The 18,601-nt window shown below is 41.0% G+C and overlaps 1 protein-coding gene across 37 annotated transcripts in view; it reads right to left on the bottom strand.

The window, feature by feature from the left end:
* Positions 1–261: 261 nt before the first annotated feature.
* Positions 262–18,601, bottom strand: part of camk2g2 (calcium/calmodulin-dependent protein kinase (CaM kinase) II gamma 2) — an 89,240-nt gene continuing 70,900 nt past the window's right edge. For 4 of the 37 annotated variants that reach the window (XM_078160703.1, XM_078160708.1, XM_078160706.1 and 1 more), the window contains 7 exons: positions 13,276–13,330; positions 11,043–11,147; positions 10,527–10,652; positions 9,142–9,217; positions 8,809–8,903; positions 7,186–7,437; positions 262–4,760 (listed from right to left, as the gene is read on the bottom strand). In XM_078160703.1, coding sequence (XP_078016829.1) covers positions 7,205–7,437; positions 8,809–8,903; positions 9,142–9,217; positions 10,527–10,652; positions 11,043–11,147; positions 13,276–13,330 — 690 coding nt within the window. In that variant the 3' untranslated portion in view covers positions 262–4,760; positions 7,186–7,204. Of the gene's footprint in view, positions 4,761–7,185; positions 7,438–8,808; positions 8,904–9,141; positions 9,218–10,526; positions 10,653–11,042; positions 11,148–13,275; positions 13,331–14,895; positions 14,941–17,695; positions 17,777–18,601 lie in introns of all 37 variants that reach the window. The other 33 variants (XM_033613425.2, XM_033613423.2, XM_033613421.2 and 30 more) reach the window with 21 other exon arrangements.

Below are 18,601 nucleotides of genomic sequence, written 5' to 3' on the forward strand. Positions count from 1 at the left end.
ATTTAGATATTTACAGGCTATATATACAAACATACATACATTATACCTTTGAAAGTTGATAGATGACATGGCACACATACAGTTATAGACTTTAAGTATAATATGTATTTTTTCTAATAAAAAAGCTGCATATAACTAATCTCATCTTTTAATCTGCAACATGAGAGAAACAGACACCAACATTGAAACGCTATGTTTTATTAAATACTCTTATTGTCCAGTAATAACAAAGCTATGAAGAACAACCATCCAAACAAACACTTTATAGTTTTTAATGTATGTTTATTAACTGTATGGTCATGCAAAAAAATCCAGCATCCAAATGAAACTCAAAGAGTATAGACACATGTAGCCCCTTTAGTACAAGGTTACAATGCAATAAATTTACTTACATACAAGCTAAGGCTTCTGCTAATCGCTTATGCTTTTTACTGTGAGATAACATCACTTGGTTTGGATATCTCAGATGGAGCCGTTTCATAACCTCGAGGATGCAAGTAACATAGATTTCCATTTCTTTATCAAGTAAACAGTGAAAAATTACCAGAAAGTAGACATGCATATTTCTTCCATTTGTAGAACTGCATATATAGTGTTGCTGTTAAAGATTGTGGTTTTTAATCATCCTTTGTCCAACATGTTTCTTCCCCTCACTTCAGTCAGGTTCTGTTTGTAATCTAACACGTATTAAGACATTTGCCAAAGTATTTTAACTATGGAGTTTATCAGTTTTGCGCACGTTCGCAAAACTATTTATATGAAGCATAACCACAGACAGCAAGTTACGTTACCTACTGTGATGTCTGATTCTCTTATAGGCAGCAGCTGCGCCCAGCCTGAAGCTACTCAGTGTAAAGGTAAGTTTATATTTGGTCACGTTTCCTATTTACATCAGTGAGACTTAGAAGTCGATACCCTGTCTTGTTAAAATTCAATCTGTTGCGTCACAATGGATCTCAATGACACTTGAGTTGAAGCAGGGAGGTCACTGTAGTGCTGTGTGTGCTCGCTGCACCAGCTGCCGATTCTACTGTCAACTCTGACCCTACTGTCATGGAGAGAAAAGCACAGGTGTAACCAGTGACACAAAATATGGCTCTGTTCCATTAAAGGGACAGTTCACCCCAAAATAAAAATAAAAGGTCCTCTTACCTGTAGTGTGGTTTATCGGTCTAGATTGTTTTGGTGTGAGTTGCTGAATTTGGAGATATCGACCATATATAGAATTTTTATAATTGTCTTATATCTTGCCATAAGACACATTATAGGTAACTAATTTAATATATTGGAATAGGTCTAGGATAATTAATTACTGTACAGCTTTATACTGATGGAGCTATATAACTGACTATTAATTTATGGAGAAGAGGTGGGAATAAATAAGTTTGTACTTCCTCCCACTCCTTCTTGAAAATGTAAGTCAAATCATTATTGTTTGCAGTTTTCATGCTTCCTTTAGTAACCTTTTTTTTAAATGTCTACTACTGTATAATTATTTTGTTTATTTGCTACTTACATGTTTGAAATAACTAGATAACTAGATGTCACTCGGCACTGTGTGTGAGTGCCAAAAAATACATTTGAAAATCTCAACAGCAATGTCTCTTTGCATTAACCATGACCTGGTTACTTAAGATAATACACACATTTTGTTGTCAGCAGTATCATGTAGGAATTATTTTCTTTCTACTTCCTACTGCGCAGTGATACGGTTGGCAGGTGTAGTTTGGTAGAAAGAAAATAGCTCCTGCATGAAACAGCTCACAACAAGGTCTGTGGATTATCTTGAGTAACTGGGTCATGATTTCTGGAAAGAGACATTAAATTTGAGTTTTTCAGATGTGTTTTTTTGACGCTTTGAGCACCACAAGCTGAGAGGGCAGACATCTCTACAGCTGATATTTCCAACACTCAACAACTCTCACCAAAACAATCCAGATTAATAAACAGCACTACAATTAAGAGGAAAGATGTGCCTTTTTTTATTGTTGGGTGAACTGTCCCTTTAGTGTCCCAGAAAGCCATTCTAGAGAGCGATACCAGGACAGTGGAGCTGGAACAACTTAAGGAGATGCAGCATTTATTTATGTCACTGTTTACACCTGTGCTTTGTGTGTTAAATCTGCTGTGAAGGAATATTGTGGCTTCATATCAATCGATCCAAAATGCAAATTTCAACTTGATCCAGCTGTCCAAATACTTCGGCAAACTGACTGCAGCTAGTTGTTCCCTCAGATCAGTTCCCCTTTCTTTAAGCTCACCTGTAAAGTTCAACTGTCTTAGTTTCCACTGAAACAGCCCCATGACTGCGAAAATACACAATGAAAGAAAAGCATCTTGTCAGATCGGTGGCATCAACAGACAACTGGGCCGGTGCCCACAGCACAAACAGATCTACTAAGAGCCATAAAAAACATCACATAGTTTCAGTAATGGTTTTACAACGCATTGTCGTGGTGGTGCAAAAGTGTACGTGTGTGTGTGTGTAGGGGGAGACACAGTTTTCATGGCATGTCAGATATGTCACAGCACTCAGAGAGAAGCACAGGCGGTTGATACAGTAGGACGGGTCTCACATGAGTCACGTTTTTTAAAAATCTGTTGGACTGCGTCAGTGCACGTACGTAGACACCTTATGTGATGATCTGAAGCATCGTCATGACCACCAGCAACAGCCTAAGTAGAGCATGAGTTACTATGGAGCAGCGTAGCACAGAGACGGGACACCCCTCCGCTGGTACAAAGTCACACACACTCACAAAGTTTTTACGACACAGTGAAAAAACAGTGCTGCAAAGTTTAACCACTGACACAGAGATATGTTTCGTCCTCTTTAAAGGGAGAATCTCGTGTGCTTATATGACGCTGTGAGTTCCAATATTATTAGACAGAAGTGTGTGTGTTTTAGTCAGCATTCAGTGTGTGTTGATCAGTGTGTGAGGGGGAACGGGGACAGTACAAAAACAGGGTTGTGGCAGTCTCAGCCTCAGATCATTTCAACCCCTCATTTTTTATAGCTCTGGCTAAAATGATTGATAAAAACATCAAAACACTAACGACTACGACACTTACAACAGAAACTGTGACAGAGAGACCAAGTACATTGATTGCCATCAGCGAAGGTCCCACAGCCCTCCAGCCGGCATAGCCCTCTTCCCATCATGCCTTTTTTTTTTTTTGGTCCAACACCTTGGCTGCATTCCCTTTTTAACATGCTTTTTTAATAGTGCCAGGACTTCACACAGAAGTACAGCAAGCCAAGACGGACGACATACAAATTTTAAGAACACAATCAGAACAAGAGACAGGCATAAGGGTGACATCATCATCATCACACGGCGTGGAGCTACTAGGACAGTAATGGGGCGAGTATAAGAGGCAGGAATGATGGAAGTAGGAGGGCAGAGGTAGGGTGGACGAGAAGGGATTTGGCGAGCGTAACCTGAAGTTGCAGAAAGGTTCACTCCCTCATAAAGAGCGAACACAACAGCATCGAGTCATAAGTGTCTGTGCAAAAACAGTACAGGCCATTAGACAGTTCAATATTCATGCTTCACGTCAAAAATACACAAAAACAGATAAAAGGAAGAAGTTGCCGTGAGAGAGCGTCCGAGCTTTGATTAGGTAGTTCAGAGATGTGAGGAGCTTTAGACTGTGAGCGACAGCGCCTCTCAGTGTTCAAACACTGCAGGGCAGACAGGTGGAGGCCTTCTGCAACTTCAGGATGAGCTGGCCTGGATGTTTGTCATGTCTAAAGCTCAAGAGAGGCTCAACCCGACAGGCTGGAGCACAGGGACCTTGAGTGTGTGAGTGTGTGTGTGTGCATGCACGGTGTGTTTTCTATATTTACAACTCGGGACCTCAAAGCAGAAAAAAAAAAAAAATCACCCGCTCATGCTGAACTCTCCTCCCTACACCCTGAAAGTAAATCATGTTTCCCCTTTTCTCCTATATAAATATCTATTTATACACAGTTCTATTAAATAAAATCCCCCTTCTGATTAAAAATTATCCTTTTTTAACACAAAATACTTTAAAATACATCATTCAGATAAAAACGGCTTGTAACACATAATACAAAAACACAAATAAAAATAAAGGTCCCTTCAGTAACCAATCACGATCCCTAAACCCCTTTGAAACATTGTGTGTGTGCAGATGCTCAGACCTGACACTTGTTAAACTCTGATATTACGTAGATATTATTTGCTCCGTTCCCATAAACCCATCCCACATATACCTGTAACTGTAAAACAATCTTCTGCTAAAGTAGACCTTCTGCTGCTCTCTGAAGACAACAAAAAGAAATCACATTTTTCCTCCCCAGTTCTATTCACTGTGTGTGAAGTGTTTTTTCTGTTAAATATATATTTTTAACATGTTTAATACTTTTCCAGACAGCAGACAAAACAAAGACAGGGAAATAAAGGCCATGGGAGACGAGAACCAGGACAGCATCACCCTGTGTCGCCACCAGAAACATGCACCATCTGCAAAAGGCGGCTGACGTCAGCCGGGCCCCAACATCACCTAGCTAGGGTAGGACTGGATTGGTGTTGGTCGGTGTGGTCGGTCATTCAGTCAAGCTTTTGAAATATGCATTTTTTTTGTTTGTTTGTTTTTTCTTTTTAATTTATGATGTATTTTCCCCACTTTTGTGTTTTTACAACTTTCCAAGCAGCCTCTTCCCGGCCAGGATCCAGGCACCAATCCGACCACGGAGGATAAATGCTCCAAACAGCTTTAGAGTTCAGGCAAAGCTGCAGAGAGAAGAATCGAAAGGTTAGTGTGAATGCTGTCACTTTGCCTCAGTGGAGTCTGACTGTGCAGATGGTTTATGTTTTTAGATGTTCGGGTTTTAAAATATTGCTCTCTGAGAAGTCTGCCTTAAGTTCAATAGAGGTGACTAGAATTTTATTTATGCTATTAAAGCTTAAATACATTAAAAATAAGACAGCAACATAAAATATTTGTCATTAAAAAAAGTCTTAGTATGGCATAAAAATTCAGTCATATTTTTCTTAAAAAAAAAATAATAGTGCCATTAAAATGTCAGTATAATTGTCATAAATATTTCTATTAGAAAAGTCAAATGTCCTAAAAATTTGTAGTATGTAATGAAAAATGTTGTTTACAATGTCATAATAAAGTTGTCACAAATATCTGCCATAGAAAAGTAACTTAAAGTCATAGTATAGTATGCCATAAAGATGTGATACTTAATAACAGTCATAATAGTTTACCATTAAATATATTTTAAAAAGTCCAAGTATGCCATAAAAATAAATCATAGTATGCTGTTAAAAAGTTTGTAAAAAAAGAGTATAGTATGCCGTTAAAAATAAGTCATATTATACCATAAGTATTTCATGGAATGTCATAAAAGTAGACCACTGAAAATACAAGAAAGTCATAGTGTGCCATTAAGAATATCTCATAGTGTAGTCTGCCAGAAAGAGTCAATGTCATAATACAGTAGTATGACAGATAAAGGTCACAGTATATCATGCTGTTAAATAATAATAATCAGTCATTGATTCATGTCATTAAAATGTAATGTCATTACGCTCTCCTCCCTCCCCTTCCTAACTTCCTCTCATTTGCTTCCTTTCCCTCTCCTCCCCCCTCCTCCTCACTCCCTTCCTGACTTCCTCTCCTTCACTTCCTTTCCCTCTCCTCTCTACCTTCCTTCCTAACTTCCTCTAATTCGCTTTCCCCCCTCCCTCCTTCTCTCCCCCTCCACCTTCCTTCCTATCTTCCTCTCCTCCCCCTCTCTACCTTCCTTCCCCACTTCCTTTCCCTCTCCCCCCCTCTACCTTCCTCTCCCTCTCTCTACCTTCCTGACTTCCTCTCCTCCACTCTCTTCCTAACGCTCCCCTCCTCCTTTCCCTCTCCTTCTTTCTACCTTCCTCTCCTTTGCTTCCTTTCCCCTCCCTCTCCTCCTAACCACCCTCTCTACCTTCCTAACTTCTTCACTTCCTCTCTCATCCGCCCCCCTCCAAACTTCCTCTCCTCCTCTCTACCTTCCTCACTTCCTCCTCCACTCTATTCCTTTCCCTCTCCTTTTCTCTACCTTCCTCTCCTTTGCTTTCTCCCTTACCCCCACTCTCTTCCTACCCCCCTTCCTCACTTCCTCTCCTCATCCTTTCCCTCTTGCTACCTCCCTCTCCCTCTCCCCCTCCCTAACTTCATCTCCTTCTCTCTACCTTACCCCCTCCCACCCCCTCCTCATCTCCTCCACTCTCTTCCTAACTCCCCCTCTCTACCTTCCTCTCCCTAACTGTCTCACCTTAGCCTCTCCCCCTCAAGTCCTCTCCTTGCTTCCTATCCCTCTCCTCCTCTCTAACTTCATCTCCTTGCTTCCCCTCTCTCTCCTTCGCTTCCTCCCTACCTTTCTTACTTCCTCAGCCTCTCCCCCTCAAGTCCTCTCCTTTGCTTCCTTTCCCTCTCCCTACCTTCCTCACTTCCTCTCCTTCTCTCTACCTTCCTCTCCTTTGATTCCTCTCCCTTATCCCCTCTCCTCAACCCCCCTCCTCTTCCTTTCCCTCTCTCCATTCCTAGCTTCCTCTCCTTGCTTCCCCTCCCTCTCCTCCTCTCTACCTTCCTTACTTACTTCCTCTCCTTCGCTTCCTTTCCCTCCTCCTAACTCCCCCCTCTCTCTACCGTCCTCTCCTTCTCCTCCACTCTCCCGTCCTAACTTCCTCTCATTGCTTCCTATCCCTCTCCTCCTAACTTCCTCACTTCCTCTCTGTCCTCCTCTCTACCTTCCTACTTCCTCTCCTTCGCTTCCTTTCCCTCTCCCCCACTTCCTCTGCCTCTCCTCCCAACTCCCCCTCTCTCTACCTACCTCTCCCTAACTTTCTCACCTTAGCCTCTCCCACTCAAGTCCTCTCCTTCTCCTCCACTCTCCCGTCCTAACTTCCTCTCCTTTGCTTCTCCTCCCTCTCCTCCACCCCTCCCTAACTTCCTCTCCTTCATTTCCTTTCCCTCTCCCCCTCTCTACCTTCCTCTCCTTTTCTTCCTTTCCCTCACCCCCCAATCTCCCCCTCCTTCTCTCTCCCTTCCTAGCCTCCGCTCCCTCTTGTACCTTCTCACCCTCTCTCTCCCCCACTTGCTTTATCTCTCTCCCTCCTTCTCCCACTGCAGCCTTCCTACTGTCATCACAGAGAGACATTGTCACCTTACCTGGGCCTGGGTTGTCAGTTCACTGCAGTGGTGCAGCCGGTGCTCCTGAACAGTGGAAGTGCACGTTGAGCCATTTGGCATCGCGGCGGTGCCACACGCGCGTCTCCTCCGACTGACAGGAGCGCGGCCGGCCCTGGCTGTCCATGTACTGCGTCAGGCGGATGTAGGCAATGCAGGCAGCATCCTCACCGATTAGATGGACGTGGGGATTGAGGATGGTGGTGTGCACAGGCTTGCTGTTTTTACTCAGCACTGTGGGGATGGAAAGGTGCAGTTCAGCTGTTTCGTAAATGGACCCTTCGAAGTGGCGCCAAGTAACAATTTGAGAGCATTTAGCTGCTACCATAGGCAACATATGCTGACAGCTTCAAACAGCAGGAAGAGCTAACTGTTAGGTAACTGAGGAGTAAGTGAATGTATACATGCATTTGAATAAAATATGTTGCAACAAAAATAAATAATTATAAATGTCTCATTTAACACACATTTCCACCAAAATTTAGCGTAAGTGCTATATCATAGGCAACTGGACTTGCAAACAAGTCCAGTTGCCTACAATCTATCATTTAAGATTACCATGACCTGGATGACTGAGAATCTTCACCGACACTGGGATGTCTTTTTGGAACCTCGAAGTTTTTTCTTACCAGCACAATACACATTTGTAAAGGATGACACACTGCAGAGTTTAATAGGCAAATATTCCTGCCAATCTGATATATTTATATCAAAGTTTTTGAAGGAATAAACAGACAAATTCAACAATTTGTCAAGTTAAGTTCCAACAGACCACTAAATTGTTTTTTATTTTACAAGCAAAAATGCCCCACATTCTTTTGGTCCAGCTTCTAAAATGTGAATATCTGCTGTTTTTCTTAGTCTTCTATATTGGTAAATTTAATATTCTCCCCCCCCCCCCCCCCCCCCAAAAAAAAAGAAGAATTAAATTAAGTAATCAAGTTACCCTGTGGAGTTTTGCACCACTAGTAATGCTATGGAGCAGTTTTTAATTCAGACATGTGCACAAGGACACAGTACTGCAGATGCTTACATGCTATTCCACTGACTGGTCATTGGTGCCAGAAATACTCCGATCCTCCAACAAGCAGATTGAGACATAAAATACAATACTTTTCAATGTATGTAATATTCATTCATCTTGCACATTACAAGCATGTTGGCCCGATTCGGATAATTTATTTTAAAGCCACTATCAGCTAGATAGATGATGTGCCGAGATTATCGTGCATCCCTAATTCTCAGGGATACACCCAACAGGTTCTGGTGAGAATCACTAAATTAAAACATAACTTATGTAAGAAAACACAGGGCAACTATAATTTGGCAAAACTGCAGTCTGTCTCTCAGGTGACACTGGCTGCTCGTTTCCACTGCAACACTTTCAATAATCTGTATTTCAGCCCATAATCTGTTTAAATCCTGATTTTAGAAAATACATTTCTTTTGCTTTGATAAATAATTGCACAACACTAATTTTAGACTGAACTCTTGTCAACAAAGGCCTACTACAGTGTGTCCACTATATTCAAAGAGAACAAACAAGCACTACAGTAAATTGATTAAAGACTATGTTACATAAATAATCAAGGCTGAGCAACTTACGATTCTCAAAGTAGAACTTGTGAAAGTCCATGCCCTCCACCAGGTTTCCAAGAGCCTCTGGCTCAAAGGAAGTCAGTCCAGGGTCACAGATTCTCCTGTCAGAGGAAACACAACCAGAAATAAACTCTGGCTTAAGACTTTATCCTGCTGTGAAAAATGAGGAGGACTAAATGCTGCAGATCAGATGACATGACTTTTAAAACTATGTCAACATCAAGGTGTGTTTGCACTTCAATTAAGATTTTCTTTGTGTTAAAAGTGATAAAAAACTGAGCCTCAAACAAAGCCCTTAAAAGATTACTTGTGTTTTTTAAGGTGCATTTGCAAACTTACGTGTAAGCCTCGAAATCCCCGTTGTTGATGGCTTCAATCAGCTGCTCTGTCATCTTTATAATCTCCTGTTTACGAGCTGAGAAGAGAGAATGAAAGGAGGAGAGGGAAGACAACCAGAGGAGATTAAAAACAGTCAGACATTTGGAAGCTGAACATACAAATACCGCTCACCATGCTCTCCCTAAACTCACTGGAAACCTCTGACATTTGAAATGAGTTCATCACATGGGCACCGCCCTCTGGTAATAATGACAGTGACATTTGAAGTCACCCTTTAGAAAACAAAACAGACTGTCCACTTGCCATGTAAGAGACACCATCAAGAGTATTGATGCTCAAGAGTCCACTGAATCCTTAACTTAACTCTTTGGTCTCACAAAACAATGGACAAATTATTTTTTCACATTTCATTATTATTACATTTCATTTATGGCAGTGTACTTTTCTGCAAGGACTCTGCCCTCTGCCTATACTTTCTTATTTTATGTGTTCAGGATGCTATTTATAAAAAGCTAGTGACCTTATCAGTGCCGCCATGTACTTACCTGATTACTTGCTGTATTTTAATTAAGGTTTAACAAAAGTCCAAAAATCACTCATAATTACTTAAACAAATATACAATTAAAAAAAACATTAAATTATCATACAACAGTAAGTATGAAGACTTTGTATTTCATGTGCAGGTTTTATTAAAAAAAAAAAAAAAAGAATTGACAAATAAGCAATAAAACCTTTCCCATTCATGAACATCTCTACTGATCAGTAGAGCAAGTTATCTGACTTTTTGGAGGTATTTATTTACGTCGTTCTGCTCAGTTACCCCTCAAAAACAGAAACAGACTACTTCTGAAAACTTCACCACAAACAGGACACATGCTAAGATTGATTTTTTTGCTGCTAACATCCTAGAAAGAAGCCATCTGTTGATGTCCAGTGAAAATGGCTCAATCAGGCTGATGTATGTGCAACAACAAATTTTCGAGATATCAACAACAACAACAAATCGTTGAGAAGACAAACCAACTCTCAAGTGACAACTCCAAAAATCTTTCACTGTGCAAACACACAAACCCACACAAATAAAATCAGCTGCAATGTGTCAACTTTAAAAAGCCAGATTCTTTGGGAGCAGGCCAGTAAATATTAAAATACATAAGGAATTCAGAGAATGTGGGATGAACTCATTAGAAAAGCACAAACTGCATGCATACACACTGAACATGCAGCTGTTGAGCCAGAAAAAACAGCTCACAAATCCTCCACATCTGCATGTAACTCTGTGTTCATAAGTCCTCAAACCTTGTGCCATCAGGCGGCACAAAAAGTTAGAACAGACGTTATGAACAGGAGCCTTTGAAGAAGCATTGCACGACCTGGCACTTACTCTGCAGCAGGTTGCGGCTGCTGCCTGCGGGAGGTGACAGAGCGGACTCTGGTTCAGGACGGGAGCTCTGAGCTGGACTGGTCTGAAGGACACTGGGGCTGCTAGTAGCCTCCTGCAGGGGACCAGCTGCAGGCCGGTCCAGTCATCCCAGTAAAATAAAGTCATATTTAGCAAAGCTGAGACGACATGAATTTATTTATTTACATGGTATTTAACATTGATTGTTCTGCAAAAAGCAGAGAAGTAGGAAATCAGACTCCAGACACAGTTATAGATAAATGTCTGAAAGTTTAGAGGGGGAGCAGTAGCTTGCAGTCAGGCCTGGCTGCCACTAGATGGCAGCACAGGAGGGCAGAGGGGAACTTGTGCAGTGAGTTGGTGAAGAGTGAAGATAAAAAGCCTTTTTGACAGCAACATGTCTTGTTTTGCTTGTAGTATAGATTTGTTTGTTGAGGAAAGGTCAGGACACAAAGGTCAGAGCTAAGAGCTGAATCAGGTAAACTGCTGCAGACTTACAGGTGGGTGGAGGGCAGTGAGGAGACAGGGTCTGGGTCTGTTCCTCAGTAGCGCTGCACTCGCTTAACACTCCACTGTCTGTACCAGCAGACTCAGAGGCAGCCACTGCCCCCATCATAAGACAAACACAAATAAAGTCTGAGGATAATTTTAATTCAATCAAATGCTTATATTTTGTAAAATTCCAAAAATAGTTGAATAATCAAAAAATTGGTAGTAGCAGCTACTACTGCCTACTGTCACCGCTTTTCTGTCACTACTGAACTGAGTGTCAACAAGACATTTACAAACATCTCCTACAGCTGTGGGAAATTATAACAGGCAGTCTTCTTTTTTTCCTGACAAAGAAAATAATCATCAGATTAATCAATAATTAGAATAATCATTATTTTCAGCCCTAATTACAAGTTCCCACAGCCCGATGAGACATCTTCAAATTGCTTGTCTTGTCTGAGCAAAGTCCCAAGTATTCAATGTCGTTGACATAAATACAAAAAAGCAGCAAATCTTCATATTTGAGCAGATCTGAGATTAGATATTTGCTTCAAATTATCAAAACTTTTTTGTTCACTTTTTAAACTTTCCATTGTATCGTAAATCACAAAGAAGACGACGCCACACTGATATGGAAAGCAGTGAGTTGGAAACTTGCTGCAAACACAGAAGTAGTCAAATCTGATCCAGACACCAGATATCCAGAAACAAGTAAGTTGGACAAGCAAACCTCTTGTAGCCACATGGAGATCAGCAGCCTGTTGCACCAGCAGACAACACACTTTTGATATTATTTAAAACCTACATGCACACTCAGGTTTGATTCCACAGAACAGAGATGCAAAATATTACCGTATAAAATATTCATAAGTTCCACTAAGTTGTGACTCAACAAAACTGAAATAGGGGTACAAGAAATAATTTGTTTTGTTAACATTAGTTTATAACCACTTGATGTACCTTTTCCTCCACTGTGTAACCAACAGGCTACTACCCCTTACACTCACATTTTAATGTCACATTTTTTGTGATAAGTCAAAGAAAAACAGATGTTAAAAACAAAAATATTGTCCATTATTTGGAATATAAGAGTGCAGACCTTTATTTTTTATGATTCATTCACTCAAGATGAGAACTGCCGCTTGCATTGCTTGATTTTCTTTAGGAGAACTGAATGCTGCAGATGAAACATAGATGAAACGTCCCTCTTTGCAACACTGTTTGGTTGACTTCTATATGCTGTGGCGTAAATAGAGATGGTGCAACTGATCAAAGTCAGGAGTTTAATGTGAAACTAAAAATTTACAACGTAGCAGTTAGTGTTAAGTTCCTCAAATAGTCAAACTCACTATCAGCTGGTGCAGAAGGCTGCAGAGAAACTTGTAAGCCACAGAGTAGTTGGTATGCAGATACAAAGTATGAGACTTTCGTTGCCTCATCTTAGTGTCCTGTCCTTTGTTGACCTTGTGATTTTGTGTTAGAGGGCAACCTACACTCTGCTGATGCATCCTGACAGTGTTTGTATTTCAGAGTAGACAACAGAAATTATATTACATGTAGCAGATGCGTTCATCCAAAGCAACTTAAAATAAGTGCATTCAACTTGAGAGAAACACAGAGGACAACAGGCTCTTGATTGCATGTTAGTGATGAGCCACTATAAGATCGAGTGCTGGTAAACCCACACAAAGCTGCCTTAACTAACTGGATTAACTCTTTCCTGGAGTTAGCTCTGTCCTACTTCATTCACCTGAAAACATTTATAGGGTCATCACTGAGCTGAAGACAACTGATTAAAGGCTTAAGTGGCGTGTGATGCTGGCATGCACACACTCACGCACACCAACGGTGACAATGAGGCAAAGAGTTTTGCTCTGGTGCAACTGAACAGCATGGAGCTGGAGACAGCAGTCAACAAGATAGCAGCACTGTCATCAGTCCCCATACATGCACAATGTTTACATCCAACTCTTCATGTCATATTTGTCTTTCCTGTGATGCTCAAAGGCATCTGTCTTTTTTTTTAGCTACTAAACCTAGTGGATCTCCAAGCCTTCATGACCTTGACTGAAGCTGAGCTGACAGCTGCCTGAAACCTCTGCCCAGTAGACATGCATTACCTCAAATATAAAGTGAATTATTGTTTTATTTCTCTATCTGAGTTCTACACAGTGACAAAACTTAAGTTATCAAGTGAACAAAGAGAGGCATGCAGAGTAGGTGAAAGTTGGACAAGTACCTTTCCTACCTTTCATCTCCTCCTCTTCTGTGTTATTACAGCTCTCTGTGGAGCCCTGTCAGACAGAGAGGGTGGAAAGACAGAGGTGGAAAGAGAGGTAGATGGACGGAGGGAGAAGAGAAATAGCAAGACAAATTATTTTTTCATGTGTAAGTGAGACAGGGTTGGGAAGCTCTGGACCATAGGGACATACAGACAACCTGATGGACAGATGGACAGGTGAATGACTCCCTCCCAGGAGCACAAACCAGCCAGGACAGCAGCGAGGGGAAGCGCAGAGAGCCACACATATATGAGCAGCAAAGTGTGTGAGGAATTTAAAATGGTGTGACTAATTTTGACAGGGAGGAGTGTGCGAGTGCGTGTTAGTGTGTCAGTGCTGCTTGAGAGGAAGCAAGTCAGAAAAGTGTCAATGTAAAGAAAACTGTGAAACAGCACTGGCATTTGAATATCTAGTGACACTAGTGTTTTGCAAGCTTGTACACCAACGTAGCAGCGCAAGCAGCATGGCAGTTGGTGCCTATTTTAGTAAAGTCTCTGATACAGGTGTTTGAAGATTAATGTGTGATAGTGCTGCTGTTAAACACAGTATGTGTAGGATTTTCTCTTTTATATAAATTTGGCGTGGTGATGCTGTATGGATCCTGATGGTACCACCTGAGTAATTCGATAATTGTGCAGTGTTTAATCATAATCAATTCAGGGTTTTCTGGAGTGTTTTACAGTGGAGGCACCTCACCCAAAACTGGGAATACTTCTGCTTGTGTCATAAGAATTATTAAATTCTTTTGAAAAATAATGGCAGGTTTTTAAGCTTAAGAGAAAACTTAGAAAGCCAAATGTGTGATGGAGCAGTGGCACCACATCACACATTAAAGGCCATATATTTGTTTAAACCATCATCTAGTAACTTCACTGACAACGTGAAGAGTTGCATCAGGATCTATCTGATGCAGCTCAACATCAATCACATCATACGCTCGCTTTGCAGTAACTTAAATGTCAGGAAAGTTTAAGTTGTGAAAGTCGAGACAAACAGCCAAATCACCCAAAATTAGGTGATGATACGTAAGAAAAACTTTTAACCAAAAAAGTCTGCACTGACTAACTTTAAAAGGTATTTTTAATTTATTACATTTGCATTTAAAATTGTGCATTAATAAACTCAAAGTTAAGAAAAAAACATACTAAACTTGCCATTTAATATTCTATTTTCTTACTATATCTTTAAATGAATGGATAAGCAGTGCAGTATTTTTAATGTATTAATTGATTATAATAAAACACTGAAACATTTATTCCAGTGGCTCCATAATAGTGCACCTTCACATTCATTAAAACATGAGCATGTCTCACAACAAGCAGGAGCTGTGCTGATCTGTTTCCAGATTTGGGGAGTTCACAGGATCCGACTCTCCTGTGAAATTCCTTCTGGTAAACAGGAAGAGAAATAATGAAACACGCTGACAGAAGCCAGCTCACATTAGGTGCTCAATGAAGCGTAGAGTCGTTATAGCTGACAGCGATGTATTGAGTGTATTTAGAGAAAATCCTCCACGAGTTACCTGTGTGTGTGTTAGTGGTGGCTGGTGGCTAGAGGTGGGAAAAGGAGGGGCTTACCTTGGTGCCATCAGCTGGGTTGTGTACAACAGTTGTCTGGGCTTCCTGGGGGGGAGGTAGGAGACACTTTACCATGCAGGGAGGGGATGGGGGTGGGTGGGGGAGATGGGCACCGGAGAAGATGCCAGGGAATACCAACGAGTTCAATGGCGACAAACACATAAAACAGACGCATGTGCGCACACCAAAACAAAAGCACGGGAGCTACAGTACAGAGGCTGTGGAGCATTTGTGGTGATTCAACTGATGGCTGTAGATGTCAGGGTGCTCAGTGTCAGTGTGTTCCCAGGAATAGGATCATTTAGAGTCTCCGAAAAGCATGAAAACAGCCGTGAACACAGCTAAACACATATTCACCAGCCAGGGCCATGGCAGAGGACAAGGGTTTCTGTTACGTGGCTGTGTGTGCATGTAAGTGTGAGTGCACGTTTATGTCACCTGGAGGTTATTCAACAGTTTTGAAATGCAGTTTGCTTCAATATCCAAATGGAAGTTACAACTCTGGTATATCCAACATAGTGCCTAATAATTACAAAAGTATCTTAAAACCAACACTGATGCAATGAGGATCTAAGGTTGCAACACTCAAAAAACACAGAAAAGACCATTTTATTACTTCTGCTTTGGCAACAAGCCTCCATATGAGTGCCATCTTCCTCTTTCTGAAGCAGAAGCAATCATCGTCCGGTCTGATGAAGGCCTGTTTACTGTAATGTGTCAGCCATTCAGCATAAAGACATAAAGTTGTAAACTGAGGCCACAGTATTGACTTTTTTGTGTTTTCCAAGTGTCGCTGTCCCAATTCTAAAGCTGTTCTCGCCTAAGTAGAATAGTTTGAAAGATGCTATTGGCTTTAATGCTAAGCTAGTAAATGCACACTAGCTATTACCTGCATGTCACAAACACTTTTGAGTTATGACCCACGTGAATTTGTCCCCATCACAGCCTACCATTAAGCATGATGACTGTGTGTTTGTGTGACCACTCCTCATCCCCAACCTTGACCCTGCCACAGAAACATTCAGCACAAAGCAAATTCAAGTAACCCCAAGTACTGCATTGTTTGGCAAACAAACCCACGATATACTGGTTTAGTCAGTATGTCAGTCAGTCAGTCAGTCAGTCTCTTGATCCCTATCACCACTGGACCCAACATCCAGAAACTACAACCTTAGAACATCCAGCCCCTTCAATGACATATGGGATTATGGGGGAATCTAGCCTGGAAATTTCTAACCAAACTTAGCTCAATGCTTTGCCTCAGTTTTCACAATTTTGATAGTTTGGCATCAACAGCTTACTAACATCCGGTGTGCAGAATTCAGCACTGGCATTATGTAGAAAACAATGTCCATCATGTATGTGTACTTTCTTGCAGAGTGCTGCATGAGAAGAACAACATCACCGCTATATCTGTATGGTAAATCTGAAGCTTTGTGATTAATACATTAAGTCTGTTTGATTTGTATAACACATTGTGGCATTGTTGCTTTACATGATGCTATTTGCCAGACAATAGAAAATGTGAAACTAACAACAGTCGGGAATTTGGACAGAGCCAGACCAGCTGTTTCTCCCTGCTTCCAGTCTTAATGCTAAGCCAATCTGCTTCCTGCTCTAGCTCAGTACTTAACGTGAGACCTAAGTCATCTTCCCAAAATGTTGAATTATTCCTTAAAACCAGTGATACTCAACATACAGCCCTTGTACGATGGGGTGCAGGGTTGCCCACCAACCATTTTCTGATTCACCGATGAAAATGAATTGATTCTCACTGGGAATTTGGGGGGATTTTCTGTACTTTGAATATAAATAAAGTGCAAGAGCGCATAACAATGTATCACCACGGACCCCCCTGACAGAGGTCTATTTATCTATATACTAAATATAAATGTTTGTTTATAAACTGGCCCCTGGCTTCCTGTCATTTTGTGTGGACCCTGGGCAATGTGAGTTGAGTATTCCTGCTTTTCACTGTTGGAACTATGTTAAATATATTTAGTAATAAGTATAATCTCTGGCTATCATATCAGGCTGGATTAACAACCACCAAATATATTTTAAAACCCCTGGCATTACTGTAAGAGCTTAATTTCGATTTAAAGATCTCAATGATTTCATTGATTTGTCTTGTTCAAGCTCTATTTTATGTTAAAGCTCAATCCCATCATACATATGAACACAGGCTGCATCCTCATACAATTGTGATCTCTGTTACCCGTCCACTCCAGCTCCTGTTTCACCCAGAAGTCCTTCACATTCACATATCCAAGAGCAATTTGTAAAATGCCGTCTTTTGATGCAGTACAGGTTCAACTTTTTTGTTGTTGTTGCTTTCCAAGAAAACTGCCATAAACCTGTTTTTCTTAAAAGGCAAACCATCAACAAGGAGTCACCAGAATGTGGCTGAGCAGAACTTGATTGAAGTGTCTGCTGTTGTACCGCAAAATGAAAGTCATTTGTCTACCTGTCAGTGTAGTGCACTGTGTAAATATATATAGGAGTGTGTCCAGAGGAGGTCTGGGTAAAACACGAGCCAGGGGAGACACTCGAAGGCGCAAACCAGTCGTTCAATTTTAAAGTCATCAAATCCCCTTCCAACATCACAGTTTGTGTTCAAAACAGAAGCAAAGACGCAGAGAATGAAGGACGAGAGAGAGGACAAAGTACAAGATTTCACTTAACATGGGGTGAGACACGAAAAGATGAGGAGACAGAACTTAACATTAAAAAGGTGGGAACAATGAAATGATGCTGTAAAAAAAAGCAATGTGAGAGAAACCAAATAGAGATGAGGTACCATTGGTGCTGAAGATGACATGCTGCTGTCTTTGGTGCTGCTGCTGCTTACTACACTGTTTTTACTGTTGGTTCCCTGCGACTGGGGCAAAGAAACACAACACAGAATGACTCCCGCTGCTCCCACTGGGTCTAAACCATAAACCACCCTATGGGAATCTCAGGTCGAAAACAGGAACAGAGCCATTACACGGATCAATCAGCTGCACCTTGCTGCTTTGTGCACTTTAAAGGGCAGCTGTTGTTGTATTCTCCTGTCTGTTGTGCATGTAGCTTCTGAATAATCTTCATTTGATCATCAGGAACTAGTTGAAACAGGTTAAATGTCCTGCTTCAACAACAATGTGAGCGCACTGACTTTCTAACTTGTTTAATAAATATTTTTATTTCTATTATAAAGCTGTGTATTGAACGATCGGAGGGCTCTTTTGAGTCTAGCATCCTGGCGTATGCCTGCATTTAATGTCTACAACTTTTGCAGACATTTAACAACGATAAAAGAAAAAGTACAAATACAGAACAGTTAGTCAGCACATGCATTTTTTTAAACAATGAACATATTTTCAGATTGGATTTTAGGTATTTTCCCAGCACATTTAAGAAATAGGTAAAATCAACATCTGCTGGGATAAAAGGAGAAATCACAAATCTGTATCTAAAACAAGCACTAGAAATTGGTGAGCCATTTCTGGCAGAAACACAGCCAAAAATATGCAGAAAATAAGTTTATAATAATGGTTACCAGTCCAGGTCTGTGCATGCAGTGAAAGGCCTTTATGACAGGTTGTTCTCTAATTGTGGAGAATAGTGTGTGCATGCATGTAGGTATGTACCGTACGTTGTTATCGCCCTTCTCTAGCTCATGCAAGGTCAGCTTGAAGACAACATTAAAGCCTATTTTACCCAC

This window comes from Epinephelus lanceolatus, chromosome 17 (genome assembly GCF_041903045.1).
Source record: "Epinephelus lanceolatus isolate andai-2023 chromosome 17, ASM4190304v1, whole genome shotgun sequence".
Lineage (NCBI taxonomy): Eukaryota > Metazoa > Chordata > Actinopteri > Perciformes > Serranidae > Epinephelus > Epinephelus lanceolatus.